An 18,330-nucleotide genomic window follows, 5' to 3' on the forward strand; every position below is an offset into this window, starting at 1 on the left:
CAAGTACATACATGCTGAAGGATCCAACCAACTCACAACACACATTGTGTCAAGGTGATTTTTTTCCAAAACATCCATGCTCTAACTTTCTTTTGTATTCAAGGCCCAAGACTTACATCCATTCAAAGCTGTTAAGGATACCTTCACAGATAATGACCTCTCCTTCTGCAAACTCTTTAATGAATCCAAGAATTTTGCCCTCACTCCTACCCACTTACATTTCAGTCCCCAAAGTTCTATCAATTGCTTAGTACACTTCCATGAATCTATAAGCAATCCATTTCCTCCTTGTCCTCCACATTCAATAATCTATAAGCAATCCATTTCCTCCTGGTCCTCCACATTCAATCTCACAATTAAAGAATTAACTCCCTTATGGACTTCATTATACACCTTCCCTCAAATTTACTCTCAACACTCTTTTCACACCTCCTAAACTTTGCAACCAGACTCAGAAGTTTATCTCTTAAAGTCTGACAGTTAAACAATACTGTCTTAACACCCTCTGCACTTCATTATCCACCTTTGCTCACAATTTACTCTCAACATTCTCTTTTCACAGCCTCTCTTAAATTCTAAAACCAGACTCAGAAGCTTCTCTCTGGAGTCTGCTACCACAGCCTTGTTGCCTGTTAACAACAACTGGTCAACTTCTCATGGCCCCCCTAATCCTGAGCATAACATTAACTTGACCCTCATTCTGAGACACTTGCATTCTATTTGCTCGCCATCCAATCCATTACTATATCAAAGAAAAACCATGGTGATGTCACACATCCTTGTTGTAAACCCACCTTTACTAGGAACCACTCACCCTCCTGTTCTATTTGCTCACATGCCTTCCTCTACAGGTAAATACTCCTCACTGAGTTCAGCAATTTTCCATCTACCCCATATATTTGTTGCACCTTCCACATGGCTTGATCATACACTTTCTTCAGATCCATGAATACTAAATACAATTCACTCTCTGCAAGTATTTCTCACACAAACTCTTCAAAGTAAACAGCTGGTCTACACATGCTTTACCTCTCCTGAAGCCACATTGCTCCTCCACAAGCACGTTTCAAATGCATGTCAGTACCCTCATGTAAATCACCACTCTCATTCATCTAGGAATACTCATCAAACTCATACATCTGTAATTTATGTGTTACCTTTTGTCTCCATTGTCATTATATAAAGACACTATACATTCTGCCAGTCCTCAAGCACCTCACTTTGGGCTATATACAATGCCAGGTAGTCTGACTAACCAAAAAACAACACTGTCATCCCCCTTTCTTGAGAAACTTAACTGCAATTCCATCCACTCCTGCCACTTTGCCATGCTTCATCAATTCATTTTTTTGTTAGCTGAGATGGCATGGGTAACTGAATGGCCTAACCAAGACCATCTCATTAACACTATATATATATATATATATATATATATATATATATATATATATATGTGTACATGTGTACGTGTAGGAAGAGAGGAAAGTGATTGGTTCTCAGTGAATGTAGGTTTGCGGCAGGGGTGTGTGATGTCTCCATGGTTGTTTAATTTGTTTATGGATGGGGTTGTAAAGGAGGTAAATGCAAGAGTCCTGGAAAGAGGGGCAAGTATGAAGTCTGTTGGGGATGAGAGAGCTTGGGAAGTGAGTCAATTGTTGTTCGCTGATGATACAGCGCTGGTGGCTGATTCATGTGAGAAACTGCAGAAGCTGGTGACTGAGTTTGGTAAAGTGTGTGGAAGAAGAAAGTTGAGAGTAAATGTGAATAAGAGCAAGGTTATTAGGTACAGTAGGGGTGAGGGTCAAGTCAATTGGGAGGTGAGTTTGAATGGAGAAAAACTGGAGGAAGTGAAGTGTTTTAGATATCTGGGAGTGGATCTGTCAGCGGATGGAACCATGGAAGCGGAAGTGGATCATAGGGTGGGGGAGGGGGCGAAAATTTTGGGAGCCTTGAAAAATGTGTGGAAGTCGAGAACATTATCTCGGAAAGCAAAAATGGGTATGTTTGAGGGAATAGTGGTTCCAACAATGCTGTATGGTTGCGAGGCGTGGGCTATGGATAGAGATGTGCGCAGGAGGATGGATGTGCTGGAAATGAGATGTTTGAGGACAATGTGTGGTGTGAGGTGGTTTGATCGAGTAAGTAACGTAAGGGTAAGAGAGATGTGTGGAAATAAAAAGAGCGTGGTCGAGAGAGCAGAAGAGGGTGTTTTGAAATGGTTCCAACAATGCTGTATGGTTGCGAGGCGTGGGCTATGGATAGAGATGTGCGCAGGAGGATGGATGTGCTGGAAATGAGATGTTTGAGGACAATGTGTGGTGTGAGGTGGTTTGATCGAGTAAGTAACGTAAGGGTAAGAGAGATGTGTGGAAATAAAAAGAGCGTGGTCGAGAGAGCAGAAGAGGGTGTTTTGAAATGGTTTGGGCACATGGAGAGAATGAGTGAGGAGAGATTGACCAAGAGGATATATGTGTCGGAGGTGGAGGGAACGAGGAGAAGAGGGAGACCAAATTGGAGGTGGAAAGATGGAGTGAAAAAGATTTTGTGTGATCGGGGCCTGAACATGCAGGAGGGTGAAAGGAGGGCAAGAAATAGAGTGAATTGGAGTCATGTGGTATACAGGGGTTGACGTGCTGTCAGTGGATTGAAGCAAGGCATGTGAAGCGTCTGGGGTAAACCATGGAAAGCTGTGTAGGTATGTATATTTGCGTGTCTGGACGTGTGTATGTACATGTGTATGGGGGGGGGGGGTTGGGCCATTTCTTTCGTCTGTTTCCTTGCGCTACCTCGCAAACGCGGGAGACAGCGACAAAGTATAAAAAAAAAAAAAAAATATATATATATATATATATATATATATATATACATTTTTTTTATACATATTTCATACATTTCATATTCCATATATTTCCTGTGTTAGCAAGGTAGCATTAAGAACAGAGGACTTAACCTGAAAGGGAAAATCCTCACATGGCCCCATTCTCTGTTCCTTCTTTTGGAAAAGTCAAAACTAGAGGGGAGGATTTTCAGCCCCCACTTTCTAGTTGCCTTTTACGAAACACAAGGAATACGTGGGAAGTACTCTTTCTCCCCTATCCCTAAGGATAATATGATAAAATATTCATCTATCTAAACTTATTATACTTTGACACAGTCTCCTGCATTAGCGAGGTAGTGCAAGGAAACAGACAAAAGAATGGCCCAGCCCACCCACATATACATATATATAAATAAACACCCACACACACACATATACATACCTATACATTTCAACGCATACATACATATACATACACAGACATATACATATATACACATGTACATATTCATACATGCCGCCTTCATCCATTCCAACCACCACCCTGCCACACATGAAATGACAACCCCCTCCACCCGTGTGCATGCGAGGTAGCACCAGGAAACGACACAAAGGCCACATTCGTTCAGACTCTGTCTCTAGCTGTCATGTGTAATGCACCAAAACCACAGCTCCCTTTCCCCATCCAGGCCCCTCAAAACTTTCCATGGTTTACCCAAGACGCTTCACATGCCCTGGTTCAATCCATTGACAGCACGTTGACCCTGGTATACCACATCGTTCCAATTCACTCTATTCCTTGCACACATTTCACCCTCCTATATGTTCAGGCCCCGATTGCTCAAATTCTTTTTCACTCCATCCTTACACCTCCAATTTGGTCTCCCACTTCTTGTTCCCTCCACCTCTGACACATATATCCTCTCTGTCAATCTTTCCTCACTCATTCTGTCCATGTTACCGAACTATTTCAATACACCCTCTTCTACTCTCTCAAACACACTCTTTTTATTACCACACATCTCTCTTACCTTTTCATTACTTACTCGATCAAACCACCTCACACCACATATTGCCCTCAAACATCTCATTTCCAACAAATCCACCCTCCTCCGCACAATCCTATCTATCGCCCATGCCTCACAACCATACAACATTGTTGGAACCACTATTCCTTCAAACATACCCATTTTTGCACTCCGAGATAACATTCTCGCCTTCCACACATTCTTCAACGCTCCCAGAACTTTTGCCCACTCCCCCACAATGTGACTTACTTCTGTTTCCATGGTTCCATCCGCTGCCAAATCCACTCCCAGATATCTGAAACACTGCACTTCCTCCTGTTTTTCTCCATTCAAACTTACCTCCCAATTGACCTGTCCCTCAACCCCACTGAACCTAATAACCTTGCTCTTATTCACATTTACTCTCAGCTTTCTTCTTTCACACACTTTACCAAACTCAGTCACCAGCTTCTGCAGTTTCTCACCCGAATCAGCCACCAATGCTGTATCATCAGCAAACAACAGCTGACTCACTTACCAAGCCCTTTCATCCACAACAGACTGCATACTTGCCCCTCTCTCCAAACCTCTTGCATTCACCTCCCTAACAGCCCCATCCATAAACAAATCAAACAACCATGGAGACATCACACACCACTGCCGCAAACCGACATTCACTGGGAACCAATCACTTTCCTCTCTTCCTACTCATGAACATGCCTTACATCCTCGATAGAAGCTTTTCATTGCTTCTAGCGACTTACCTCCTACACCATATACTCTTAATACCTTCCACAAATCATCTCTATCAGCTCTATCATACGCCTTCTCCAGATCCGTAAATGCTACATACAAATCCATATGTTTATAAGTATTTCTCACATACATTCTTCAAGCATACATCTGATCCATACATCCTCTACCACTTCTGAAACCATACTGCTCTTCCCCAATCTGATGCTCTGTACATGCCTTCACCCTGTCAATCAATATCCTCCCATATAATTTCCAAGGAATACTCAACAAACTTATACCTCAGTAATCTGATCACTCACCTTCATCCCCTTTGCCTTTGTACAAAGGCACTATGCATGCATTCTGCCAATCCTCAGGTACTTCACTATGAACCATACATACACTGAATATCCTCACCAACCAGTCAACAACTCAATCTCCCCCTTTTCTAATAAATTCCACTGCAATACCATCCATACCCACTGACTTGGCTTCCATCTTCTGCAAAGCTTTCAATACCTCTCCTTTGTTTACCAAATCATTCTCCCTGACCCTCTCACTTCGCACACCACCTCGATCAAAAAAACCTTATATTTGCCAATTTACCATCAAACACATTCAACAAACATTCAAAATATTCACTCCATCTCCCTCTCACTTCATCACTACTTGTTATTGCCTCCCCATTTGCCCCCTTCACTGATGTTCCCATTTATTCTCTTGTCTTATGCATTTTATTTACCTCCTTCCAAAACATCTATTCATTCTCCCTAAGATTTAATGATACTCTCTCACCCCAACTCTCATTTACCCTCTTTTTCAGCTCTTATGCCTTTCTCTTGACCTCTTGCCTCTTTCTTTAATACATCTCCCAGTCATTTGCACTATTTCCCTGCAAAAATCATCAAAATGCCTCTCTCTTCTCTTTTACTAACAATTTTACTTCTTCATCCCACCACTCACTACCCTTTCTAATCTGCCCACCTCCCACCTTTCTCATGCCACAAGCATCTTTTGCACAAGCCATCACTGCTTCCCTAAATACATCCCATTCCTCCCCCACTCCCCTTACGTCATTTGCTCTCACCTTTTTCCTTTCTGCACTCAATCTCTCTTGGTACTTCCTCACACAAGTCTTCTTTCCAAGCTCACTTACTCTCACCACTCTCTTTACGTCAACATTCTCTCTTCTTTTCTGAAAACCTCTATATATCTTCACCCTTGCTTCCACAAGATATGATCAAACATCCCTCCAGTTCCACCTCTCAGCACATTAACATCCAAAGGTCTCTCTTTCACGTGCCTATCAATTAACACATAATCCAATAACGCTCTCTGGCCATCTCTCCTACTTATGCATGTATACTTATGTATATCTCTCTTTTTAAACAAGGTATTCCCAATCACCAGTCCTTTTTCAGCACACACATCTACAAGCTCTTCACCATTTCCATTTACAACACTGAACACCCCATGTACACCAATCATACCCTGAACTGCCACATTACTCACCTTTGCATTCAAATCACCCATCACTATAACCCGGTCTTGTGCATCAAAGCTGTTAATACACTCACTCACCTGCTCCCAAAACACTTGCCTCTCATGATCTTTCTTCTCATGACCAGGTGCATAGGCACCAATAATCACCCATCTCTTTCCATCCACTTTCAGTTTTACCCATATCAATCTAGAGTTTACTTTCTTACACTACATCACATACTCCTACAACTCCTGCTTCAGGAGTAAAACTACTCCTTCCTTTGCTCTTGTCCTCTCACCAACCACTGACTTTACTCCCATGACATTCCCAAACCCTAGAGTAAGCTAGGTTGACTGTGGACTGCCACAACCAGAATTTGAACTCATGCATTCAACCCCAGGTGGCTTGTGAATGCATCACAGCAAACAACAATAACTGCTATATCATAAAGGTCCAACTCATGCAGGGCTTTCATCAACTCCTCTCTTTTCACCATACCATTTGCTAGGGCTCACTTGTTCTGCATGTCACAATGTCTCAAACACACCTCAACCACCATCCATTCATCCAACACACTAATATTCACTGCATAGCCCAAGGGTTGCATGAGGGATAAACTTGTCTCTCCCATGCCCCCCCCCCCAAAAAAAAGGGAGGGGGGAGAAATAATAACTTTTCACCCAAATCAAAATTTTCTGTTGCCCCAACTTGCTCTCACTCTTTTTTCTTACTGAGCACCCCTGATCTAATACATTCTACAGTCCCTCAAAATACTTACTCCCTCTTTTTTTTCACTTCTCCTTTGCCAGCTACCACTTTTTCATCTGCTCCCCTAACAGTCTCTCCCACTTATTCTCCTCACACTCTTCATCTTGCTCTAACACATTTTCTTAAGTCTCTCTAAAGTTCATCAATACTTTCTCATTCCTATCTCTCAATTGCCCTCTTCTTCAGCTATCATGCCTTTCTCTTCACCTCCTAATGCTTTCTCTTGTACTCCAAATCACACATTCCTTCCCTACAGATATCATCCATGTACCTTTCTTTTCTCTTTCACTACCAATTCAACTTCATTGTCCCATGACTTACTACACATACTTATACCACTACACCCTACCTTCCAAATGCCATAAACTTCACCTACATATACAAGCACTGCTACCCTAAAAATCTTCCATTACTCTTCCACAGAATTAAAAACAGAATACAGAAACACTTCCCAAGCAAAAGTGATAATCTCATGCACATGATCTACCACGAGAGGTTGAAAAACTCGAATTCTAGTTTTGAAAGAAGTGAGGGATACATAAAAATATATCCATGGCAGCCAATAGAAGACATGAGAAAGTTTTCAATCCAGCATCTCAACAAGGAAGATTCAGAATTATCAAACACAGAAATCTTTGGAAACACACTAAAAAGATATCAGATGAAAATACAAGAACATCCTGCATAAAAGCTTGAAAGATTATTCAATGCAACACTAGGTAAATAAAAAAAAATAGAAAGACTACAAAAACTTTAAAAACATTAGACTCATGGATGAAGTGAATAACTGAACCTCACAGTGACAACTATGGAAGAGAAGTAGCATGATTCAACAAGCAGCACATGGAAAGAGTGCCACATGTTAGTAATGAAATCATGACAAAATCTCATCATAGATACTCAAGGGTAGGTAGGAACACTCTCCTCGTTTCATTTACTCTCACCCTATGCCACTCTTCACTCAATCTCTCTTGGTATCTCTGTACAAAGGCCCTTTTTCCAAGCTCACTCACTTTCACCACCCTAAAAACCACCATAAACTTTAACACTCACCTCTACCAACAAATAAAACATCCCATGGCTACCCTTCTTAGCACATTCACATCCAACTTCTTCCATGCCTGTCAACTGGCACATAATTCAGTTATGCCCAGTGACCTCAACCTGACTCACTCAAGTATACTTCTATATATGCAAATTATTTTCTTTAACCAAGCATTCTTCTTTCAGAACACAACTCGATAAGGTGTTCCCCATCTTCATTTACACCAGTTACCCTATGCTCTCCACTAACACCCTCAATTACCACATCCCTAATTCTTGTATTACAATACCCTAAGCATCAAGATTCGATCCTTTGTATCAAAACTACCAAAGTACTCAACTGTCTCCTCTCAAAAAACACTCCTTTGTCCTTCAAACTTATCACCAAGTGCACATGCACTATCAGTCACCTTTCTTTCATATTCCAATCTTATTCTCACTTAAGTTAATCAAAACTTCACTTCTGTACCTTCTCTAACATAAAACTCCTTTTCCATGAAAAGTGACACCCCTCCTTCAATCTTGCCATCACAATGTCCCTACACTTTACCCTCAGACATTCTCAACTATTTTCCCCACTTCCCCTTCAAAGCCAAAACATCCAGGATCTTATTGTCAAGTAGAACATTTATCTCTCTTCTTCTTCTGATTACATTCATATACATTCAGAAAACCCAAAGTAAGCCTATGAGATATCCTAGCTTGGCTTTTCCATTTGTTTCCACTTTTTTCTGGAGAGTGATATTACAAGGAGGGGGCATTTCCAGTCCCCAGTTCTTCCACATGTCAATCATCTTTTACAATATCCAGATGTTGTTGTTGTAATTAAATTTCTTTCTTCAATATCTCCAGACATATTTGCATATCATTACTATTGGTCATGTAGGGAATGAAAGAGTTCATCAAGGTGTGCTGAAATGGTCCAAATATATAGGGAGAATGAATGAAGAAAGAATGACAAAGAATGTCTATGTATCAAATGTGAAGGAAGAAAGGGAGAATGAATCAACAAAGAGATGGATGGAAGGAGTGAAAGAGGCTTTCAGGTATTGGAGCCTAAACATTCAGGAGGGCAACAGGTGAGCAAGCAATGGAGAGAAAGAAATGGTATAATTTATGAATCTATAACTATCCAGGACCCCTTTCTTAGAAAAAGTCATGGTGTAACTAAGGGAACTATTTCCAGGAGCTCCTGCAGCCCCAAGGATCTTCTACTTGATTCTGTTGCGAATCAATTTTTCAAAAGGGTCAGATACTGAAGAAAACAATAATATAGGGCACTATAAGGAGAGGAAATTGGGTGACTCAGAAGGATTTAGAATGGGTACTAAGCTTTTAAATGTTAGGAATTTTATTGTGCAGGAGTGGTTGAAGATATCAGGGGGTCCTTGAGTTGCAATGGGACCAAAGCACCTTATGTGGAAATCTGAAATGCTAGTTACAGGAAAAGCTACAAGAGTGGCTGAAATAGCAACTAAAATTCTCAAGAAAGAGGGTGACAGTGTTGTTCATCAATTATTTAGGTTATTCAGCCTTTGTATAACCCAATGTGAAGTGCCTGAGCATTGTTCAATGCAAGTACAGAGCCTATTATAAAGGCAATGGAGAAAAGGACATATTTCATTTAGAGAGTTACAAGTCTGCTGAGAATAACTGTTAAGGGAGAATGATGATTAAGAGGATGGTGGCATGTACAGAATATCTGCTTGAGGAGTAGCAGTGTGGTTTCAGGAGAGGTAGAGGATATGTGAGCCAGGTATATAATTTGAAGCATTTGTGAGAGACAATTTGGAAAAAGAGGGAACTATGTGGGGCATTTATGTATCTAAGAAAGTGCATGATAAGGCTGACATGGAGGTGATATGTGACATTTTGCTGTGGTTTGGGCATGTGGAAAGAATGCAAGATGGGGAGTTTAAAGGAGAGTGTATGATAGTAAGATTAATAGGGTTGATGTGAAAGGAAGACCACCTATGACATAGGAAAACAGAGTGAAAGAGTACTAAGGGGAGAGAAATGGTGGAAGAATGCACAGAATGGCATATGTGAGGGAGACATCTACAGACGGATACGTGGAGACTTTTGCCTTGGCTACCCCCTCAGCATATATAAAGTGGGAAGCCCTGTAGAGGGTGCTACATATATTTGGGCTGGACATTGGCCAAGCCTTATCATTGTCTTCTTGTATCCAATTAGCCTCATAAAGTTCAATTTCTGATTGCAATAATGTCAGGTGAAACTCTGGAAATATGGTAAGGTTCACAAAACGTTTGATACTGTAACAATAAAAGTGGCACAAGTTACAAGCATATTTCAGTGAGTTCTGTAAATTCTAGCAATGCCTATGGAAGTATTAATCTTGAAGAAAAAAAATAACCAAATTCTGCAAAGAAGCCACCATGGTTTAAGTAACCTAGAAAAAAGACTTAAATGCATTAATGGTGGCACATGGATTTAAAGGAACAGAGTGGTTCTGACAGCTGATTCAGCTGTTCATAATTGCCATGGGCAAAAGAAAAACATACTGACTCACCTCTACAAAGGGCATTAGAAGTTCTGATTGTTAGCAACTCACGGCGGTGGTGTGAATCTGGATTGTATATAACAACAGGCACTGATGAACCATCTTGTAACCCAAGAACCATCTTTGAGGCAATCTTATTGTGTTCTGTGTATTTTTCTCCCAACTCATAATAAACTGCTCCAGGATCACTCACATAACTGAGCTGTTGATTAAAAGATTTTGTAAACAATATCTACGAGTATATTGAACTGGGCTATTACTATAGCATAAATTCATGTGTCCATGAAAACTATTTTTGCCTGATCCACTGTATACATTAACTCTTTGCTAGTTTGGAAGCAACTAGCTGGGCAATTCAGAGGTTCAAGAATTCTTTTAGTTCACTGATGAAAAGGTTTAATGGGCACTTTGGGGTTGCAAGTCCTAACAGTTAAAAATGATTCTCTAAACCTGATATACATCTTAATTCTTATAGTAACTGATAGGGCATGGGCAAAAACATGCCCTACTTATGGCCATCTTGGATGACTGGAAAAATACACATTACAAGAAAATACTTAAATGAGCTCCTTTGGTGCTTGCAGCCTGAATCTAAAGTATTTGACTGCACAACAGAGAGGTTTAGACCTCCTCTTCCCCCACATGCAAAAATTTGACGAGGGGAAACAAAATGAGAGGAGGTACTCACAAGAGCATCATATGATATGCAAAGTGGTGAAAGGATTAAAGAAAGAGGGCAAGGAAAAAGAAAAAGGAGAATTCCACAGCTCTGCTGTTCAAAGAGAAAGTGGTTAATCAAAGGGAAACTATGGGAAGCAGCAGCCAGCTTTGTTCCATGAATTGAGGCCTTAGTGGCTGGGACGCACACAGACAACTCACAAGAATAAAGGCTAAAATAATATCTGTAGAGAAGTGAGAGAGCAGCAACATCACAATGGATGGATAGGGATGGCTGATGACAAGTAATGGCTGGAGTTAAAACTGAGAAAGGCTTTTGATTCCAATCTGTCTGAGAGAAAGTTGTAGAATGGACCACCATATGTATGCAGTGCTCTATACTGGGATGGATAGCTGCTTTAAGAAAAGAAAAATACATCTTTTGAGATGCAAGTTATTACATCATGTTTCCCAACAGAATTGAGGATTTCTTATACTCAATGCATTCATGTTATTGTAGACAGATTTGAAGTATTCTGAAATCTTGTAAGGGGAAACATGTAAAATTTATAAAAAGATATAGGTAGGAACTGTTTTTACACAACTGAATATAACCATGTTACTGCTTCCCCATTCCTAGATGTTGCATGTCCAAATTAAGAGATGATACATGTTTAGTGTGAGGTACGAACAGAAAATGGGTTTAAGTACAGCACAGTGGTACCTCTTCATTTACGTGTATCTGATTCGAATCATTTTTAAAACAATGCGCATGGTCCATTTACATCTTTATAATTTACACAGGCTTAAGTTTTGAATAATGCTGTCATCACTGGGCTTGCAGCATGGTGGTGTGGCATTAACAGCACCATGCAAGAAGCACATAAGAACGGGGTGAATACAGTCTATAGTCACAGAGTGCTGCAGAATTTTGTGATACACTATATTGTATATTAGCACTTATTTTTCCTTATGCATCATGCTACCAGAGGACCTTTCAAGTTCTCCTAGTACCAGTGGTGCTAAGAACCTGGATGTTCTAGCTCTGATGGAAACAAAGCTCACGGGTAATTAAGTAGGAAGAACAAAAATGTCTTTGGGGTATATTCAGGGGTTAGTGCGAAGGCAAAAGCCAAGGAATGAGTAGCACTAATGCCAAAGCAGTAGTGAGAATGTGTGAAAGAGTGTAAGGAAGTGAGCTCCCAACTGATGTGGGTTAAAAGGAAAGTGGATTATGAGAGATGGGTGATTATTAGAGCTTACTTACCTAGCTTTGAGAAGAAAGACGAAGAGAGGCAAGTGTTTTGGGAGCAGCTGAGTGAGTGTCAGCAATTTTGATGCCAGAGACTGTGTATTAGTGATGGGTTATTTAAAGGAGAATGTGGGTAATGTGGAAGTTGAGGGCATAATTGGGAGGTATGGGGTATTCAATAAAGTGAACAAAAATGGAGAACAGCTTGTGGAGCTAAATTATGAAAAAAGTCTGGTGAATGGGAATATCTGGTTCAAAAAGGGGGCATACATAAGTATACACAGGTGAATAGGAAAGATGGTATGCTGGCATTATTGGATTGCATATTATTTGATAGCCACAAGAAACAGAGACACTTTGATGTGAATGTGCTGAGAAGGGCAGCAGGTGGGATGTCTGACAATTACCTAGTGGAGGCAAGAGTTAAGATTTGTGGAGGTTTTTGGAAAAAAGGAGATAACGTGGGTCATAAAAGGATAGTAAAAGTAAGTGAGCTTGGAAAAGAGATTTGTGTGAAAAAATACCAGGAGAGATTGCATGTTCAATGGCAAAATGTAAGAATAAACAGAATCAGAGAAGTGGGTGATAAATGGGAGGTGTTTAGTGAAGCAGTTATAGATAGGGCTGTGCAGAGGAGGGAAGGTGTGTTGGAAATGAAATGTCTGAGGATAATATAAGGTGTGAGAAGGTTTGATTGAGTACATGATGAATGGGTAAGACAGTGGTGTGTTACATAAAAAGAACTGTGGTTGAGAGAGCTGAGGAGGGTGTGTTGAAATGGTCTGAACATACAGAGGTAATGAGTGAGGAAAGGTGAAAGGATGGAGTGAAAAAGATTTTGAGCGATCGGGGCCTGAACATACAGGTGGGTGAGAGGCATGCAAGGAATGGAGTGAATTGGAACAATGTAGTATACCAGGGTCGATGTTCTGTCAACGGACTGAACCAGGGCATGTGAAGCCGTCTGGAGTACACCATGGAAAGGTCAGTGGGGCCTGGATGTGGATAGGGAGCAGTTGTTTCGGTGCATTACACATGACAGCTAGAGACTGAGCGTGAATGAACGTGGCCTTCTGTCTGTTTTCCTGGTGCTACCTCACTGAAGCAGGGGGTAGCGATGCTGTTCCTTGTGTGGTGGGGTAACAACACAAATGGATGAGGGCAAGCAAGTATGAATATGTACATGTGTATATATGTATGAGTATGTACATGTGTATATATGTATGAGTATGTATATGTAGTATGTATACATTAGTAGTATATCTATGTATATGTGCATATATGAGCATTTATGTATATATATATATGTGTATATGAGAGAATGGGCCATTGCTTGTCTGTTTCCTGGCGCTATCTCACTGACACAGAAAACAGCGATATGGATGTGGACAGGGAGCTGTGGTTTCGGTGCATTACTCATGACAGCTACATACTGTATGTGAACGAATGTGGCCTTTTTGTCTGTCTTCCTGGAGCTACCTTGATGATGCAGGGGACAGTGATGCTGTTTTCCTGTGGGGCATTGCAGCGACAGGAATGGATGAAGGCAAGTAAGTATGAATATGTACATGTGTATGTATGCATATGTCTGCATATGTGCATGTATGTATGTATATTTTGATATGTATATGTATGTACATATGTAGGCATTTATGTATATATGTATTTATATGAATGGATGGACCATTCTTCTCTGTTTCCTGGTACTACCTCACCGATGTGCAAAACAGCAATTATGTATAATTATATAATGAATATGAAATACATAAAGGGAGCAACATCTACCTGATCAATTGACAGAAGGTAATGTGTTGCCTGTTGAATGATGTGCTGACAGTTATCTATACTCCTCAACAATCTGCAATATTAAAAAGAAATAATTCTTTTAGAGATCCAATAATATTTCAGAGATGAAGATTATCCTTAACAGATGCATTTCAGTGGTGTCCTAATGGCTGAAACAAATTCACTAAAGTGCATATCATTAGACAATTGTTCCAAAAGCTATCTAAAAAGTATTCTTTAACCTACCCCAAAACATTATTGAAATTGTTCAGTAAACTCTTCTGCAATGAAGACAAGAAGACATACTACATGTCCAAAACTAGAGTTCCATCTATAACTTTTCTCCACTTCCCTAATGTTGACTTTCTGTCCAATATTTATGTATATATTTATTATGCTTTGTAGCTGTCTCCCGCGTTAGCGAAGTAGTGGAAGGAAACAGGCAAAAGAATGGCCCAACCCACCCTCATACACATGTATATACATACACGTCCACACACGCACATATACATACCTATACATCTCAAAGTATACATAAATATATATACACACGCAGACATATACATATATACACATGTACATAATTCATACTGTCTGCCCTTATTCATTCTCGTCGCCACCCCATCACACATGAAATGACAACCCCCTCCCCCCGCATGTGCGCGAGGTAGCGCTAGGAAAAGACAACAAAGGCCGCATTCGTTCACACTCAGTCTCTAGCTGTCATGTATAATGCACCAAAACCATAGCTCCCTTTCCACATCCAGGCCCCACAAAACTTTCCATGGTTTACCCTAGACGCTTCACATGCCCTGGTTTAATCCACTGACGGCACGTCGACCCCAGTATACCACATCCTTCCAATTCACTCTATTCCTTGCACGCCTTTCACCCTCCTACATGTTCATGCCCCAATCACTCAAAATCTTTTTTACTCCATCTTTCCACCTCCAATTTGGTCTCCCACTTCTCCTCGTTCTCTCCACCTCTGATACATATGTCCTCTTTGTCAATCTTTCCTCACTCATTCTCTCCATGTGACCAAACCATTTCAAAACACCCTCTTCTGCTTTTTCAACCACACTCTTTTTATTACCACACATCTCTCTTACCCTTTCATTACTTACTCGATCAAACCACCTCACACCACATATTGTCCGCAAACATCTCATTTCCAGCACATCCACCCTCCACCGCACAACTCTATCTATAGCCCATGCCTCACAACCATATATCATTGTTGGAACCACTCTTCCTTCAAACATTCCCATTTTTCCTTTCCAAGATAACTCTCTTGACTTCCATACATTCTTCAACACTCCCAGAACTTTCGCCCCCTCCCCCACCCTGTGATTCACTTCTGCTTCCATGGTTCCATCCGCTGCCAACTCCACTCCCAGATATCGAAAGCACTTCACTTCCTCCAGTTTTTCTCCATTCAAACTTACCTCCTAGTTGACTTGTCCCTCAGCCCTACTGTACCTAATAACCTTGCTCTAATTCACATTTACTGTCAACTTTCTTCTTTCACACACTTTACCAAACTCAGTCACCAGCTTCTGCAGGTTCTCATCCGAATCAGCCACCAGTGCTGTATCATCAGCGAACAACAACTGACTCAATTCCCAAGCTCTCTCACAACCTCAGACTGCATACTTGCCCCTCTTTCCAAAACTCTTGCATTCACCTCCATAACAACCCCATCTATAAATAAATTAAACAACCATGGAGACATCACACACCCCTGACGCAAACCAACATTCACTGAGAAACAATCACTTTCCTCTCTTCCTACACGTACCCATGCCTTACATCCTTGATAAAAACTTTTCACTGTTTCTAACAACTTGCCTTCCACACCATATATTCTTTATATACCTTATATAATTTCTGTCCTATCAGTGTAGAAGAGAAACTATGTAAGCAGTGCAAAGAATACAAGAAAACTACTATAAAACCATGGAGTTTCTTCCTCAAAATTAACAGAATGAAATCCTCCCTTTTCTTTTTTCTTTTTTTTTTACCATCTGGCTGCTTTCCTGGATTTTATATTGTAAAGTGGGATAAAAAGTCTTCTAAAACTTCTATATGGCCAATGAAAGTTTACACACTGCAAAGTGAACTGACGTTTAGACTTTCTTGAAGTGGTTTTTATTCTTTAAGAACATTTTTACAAAGACAACGTACATTCTTCCTTCCTCCATAATCCAACCTGACTCAACCAGAAATAAACTAGAATTCTTTATAAAACAAAATATGGATATTGAAAAGTAAACATTTTGGGGAGTCCTGTTAATACTGACTGCCCATGATCATGTTAAAGAGCCACGGATATTTCTAGACAAACAGTACCTACTTCAGTACTATTACAAGATATTTATTTATTTATATATCTATTTTGCTTTGTCGCTGTCTCCCGCATTAGCGAGGTAGCCCAAGGAAACAGACTAAAGAATGGCCCAACCCACCCACATACACATGTATATATATACACATCCACACACGCAAATATACATACCTATACATCTCAACGTATACATTTATATATAACACACAGACATATACATATATACACATGTACATAATTCATACTGTCTGCCTTTATTCATTCCCATTGCCACCCCACTACACATGAAATAACAACCCCCTCCCCCCTCATGTGCACAAGGTAGTGCTAGGAAAAGATAACAAAGGCCCCATTCATTCACACTCAGTCTCTAGCTGTCATGTAATAATGCACCAAAACCACAGCTCCCTTTCCACATCCAGGCACCACAGAACTTTCCATGGTTTAACCCAGATGCTTCACGTGCCCTGGTTCAATCCATTGACAGGACATCAACCCCGGTATACCACATCGTTCCAATTCACTCTATTCCTTGCACGCGTTTCACCCTCCTGCATGCTCAGGCCCCGATCACTCAATATCTTTCTCACTACATCATTCCACCTCCACTTTGGTCTCCCACTTCTCCTCGTTCCCTCCACCTCTGACACATATATCATCTTGGTCAGTCTTTCCTCACTCATTCTCTCCATGGGACCAAACCATTTCGAAACACCCTCTTTTTATTACCACACATCTCTCTAACCCTATTATTACTCACTCGATCAAACCACCTCACACCACATATTGTCCTCAAACATCTTATTTCCAGCACATCCACCCTCCTCCACACAACTCTATCCATAGCCCATGCCTCACGACCACATAACATTGTTGGAACCACTATTCCTTCAAACATACCCATTTTTGCTTTCCGAGATAATGTTCTCGACTTCCACACATTCTTCAATGCTCCCAGAACTTTCGCCCCTCCCCCACCCTATGATTCATTTCCGCTTCCATGGTTCCATCCGCTGCTAAATCCACTCCCAGATATCTAAAACACTTTACTTCCTCCAGTTTTTCTCCATTCAAACTTACCTCACAATTGACTTGTCCCTCAACCCTACTGTACCTAATAACCTTGCTCTTATTCACATTTACTCTCAGCTTTCTTCTTTCACACACTTTACCAAACTCAGTCATCAGATTCTGCAGCTTCTCACCTGAATCAGCTACCAGCGCTGTATCATCAGCAAACAACAACTGACTCATTTCCCAAGCTCTCTCACCCACAACAGACTGCATACTTACCCCTCTTTCCATAACTCTTGCATTCACCTCCCTAACAACCCCATCCATAAACAAATTAGACAACCATGGAGACATCACACACACCCCTGCCACAAACATACATTCACTGAGAACCAATCACTTTCCTCTCTTCCTACACGTACACATGCCTTACATCCTCGATAAAAACTTTTCACTGCTTCTAACAACTTGCCTCCCACACCATATATTCTTGATACCTTCCACAGAGCATCTCTATCAACTCTATCATATGCCTTCTCCAGATCCATAAATGCTACATACAAATCCACTTGCTTTTCTAAGTATTTCTCACATACATTCTTCAAAATAAACACCTGATCCACACATCCTCTACCACTTCTGAAACTACACTGCTCTTCCCCAATCTGATGCTCTGTATATGCCTTCACCCTCTCAATCAATACCCTCCCATATAATTTACCAGGAATACTCAACAAACTTATACCTCTGTAATTTGAGCACTCACTTTTATCCCCTTTGCCTTTGTACAATGGCACTCTGCAAGCATTCCGCCAATCCTCAGGCACCTCACCATGAGTCATACATACATCAAATAACCTTACCAACCAGTCAACAATACAGTCACCCCCTTTTTT

The 18,330-nt window shown here is 40.7% G+C and overlaps 1 protein-coding gene across 1 annotated transcript in view; it reads right to left on the reverse strand.

Moving 5' to 3' along the window:
• alpha-Man-IIa (alpha-mannosidase 2) overlaps positions 1-18,330 on the reverse strand; it is a 148,723-nt gene that overhangs the window by 50,078 nt on the left and 80,315 nt on the right. The window contains exons 13-14 of the mRNA XM_071657753.1: positions 14,074-14,146; positions 10,402-10,581 (exon numbers count right to left, since the gene is read on the reverse strand). Of these exons, the coding sequence (XP_071513854.1) occupies positions 10,402-10,581; positions 14,074-14,146 (253 nt within the window). The remainder of the gene's footprint in view (positions 1-10,401; positions 10,582-14,073; positions 14,147-18,330) is intronic.

Source organism: Panulirus ornatus, chromosome 65 (genome assembly GCF_036320965.1).
Source record: "Panulirus ornatus isolate Po-2019 chromosome 65, ASM3632096v1, whole genome shotgun sequence".
In the NCBI taxonomy this organism is placed as follows: Eukaryota; Metazoa; Arthropoda; class Malacostraca; order Decapoda; family Palinuridae; genus Panulirus; species Panulirus ornatus.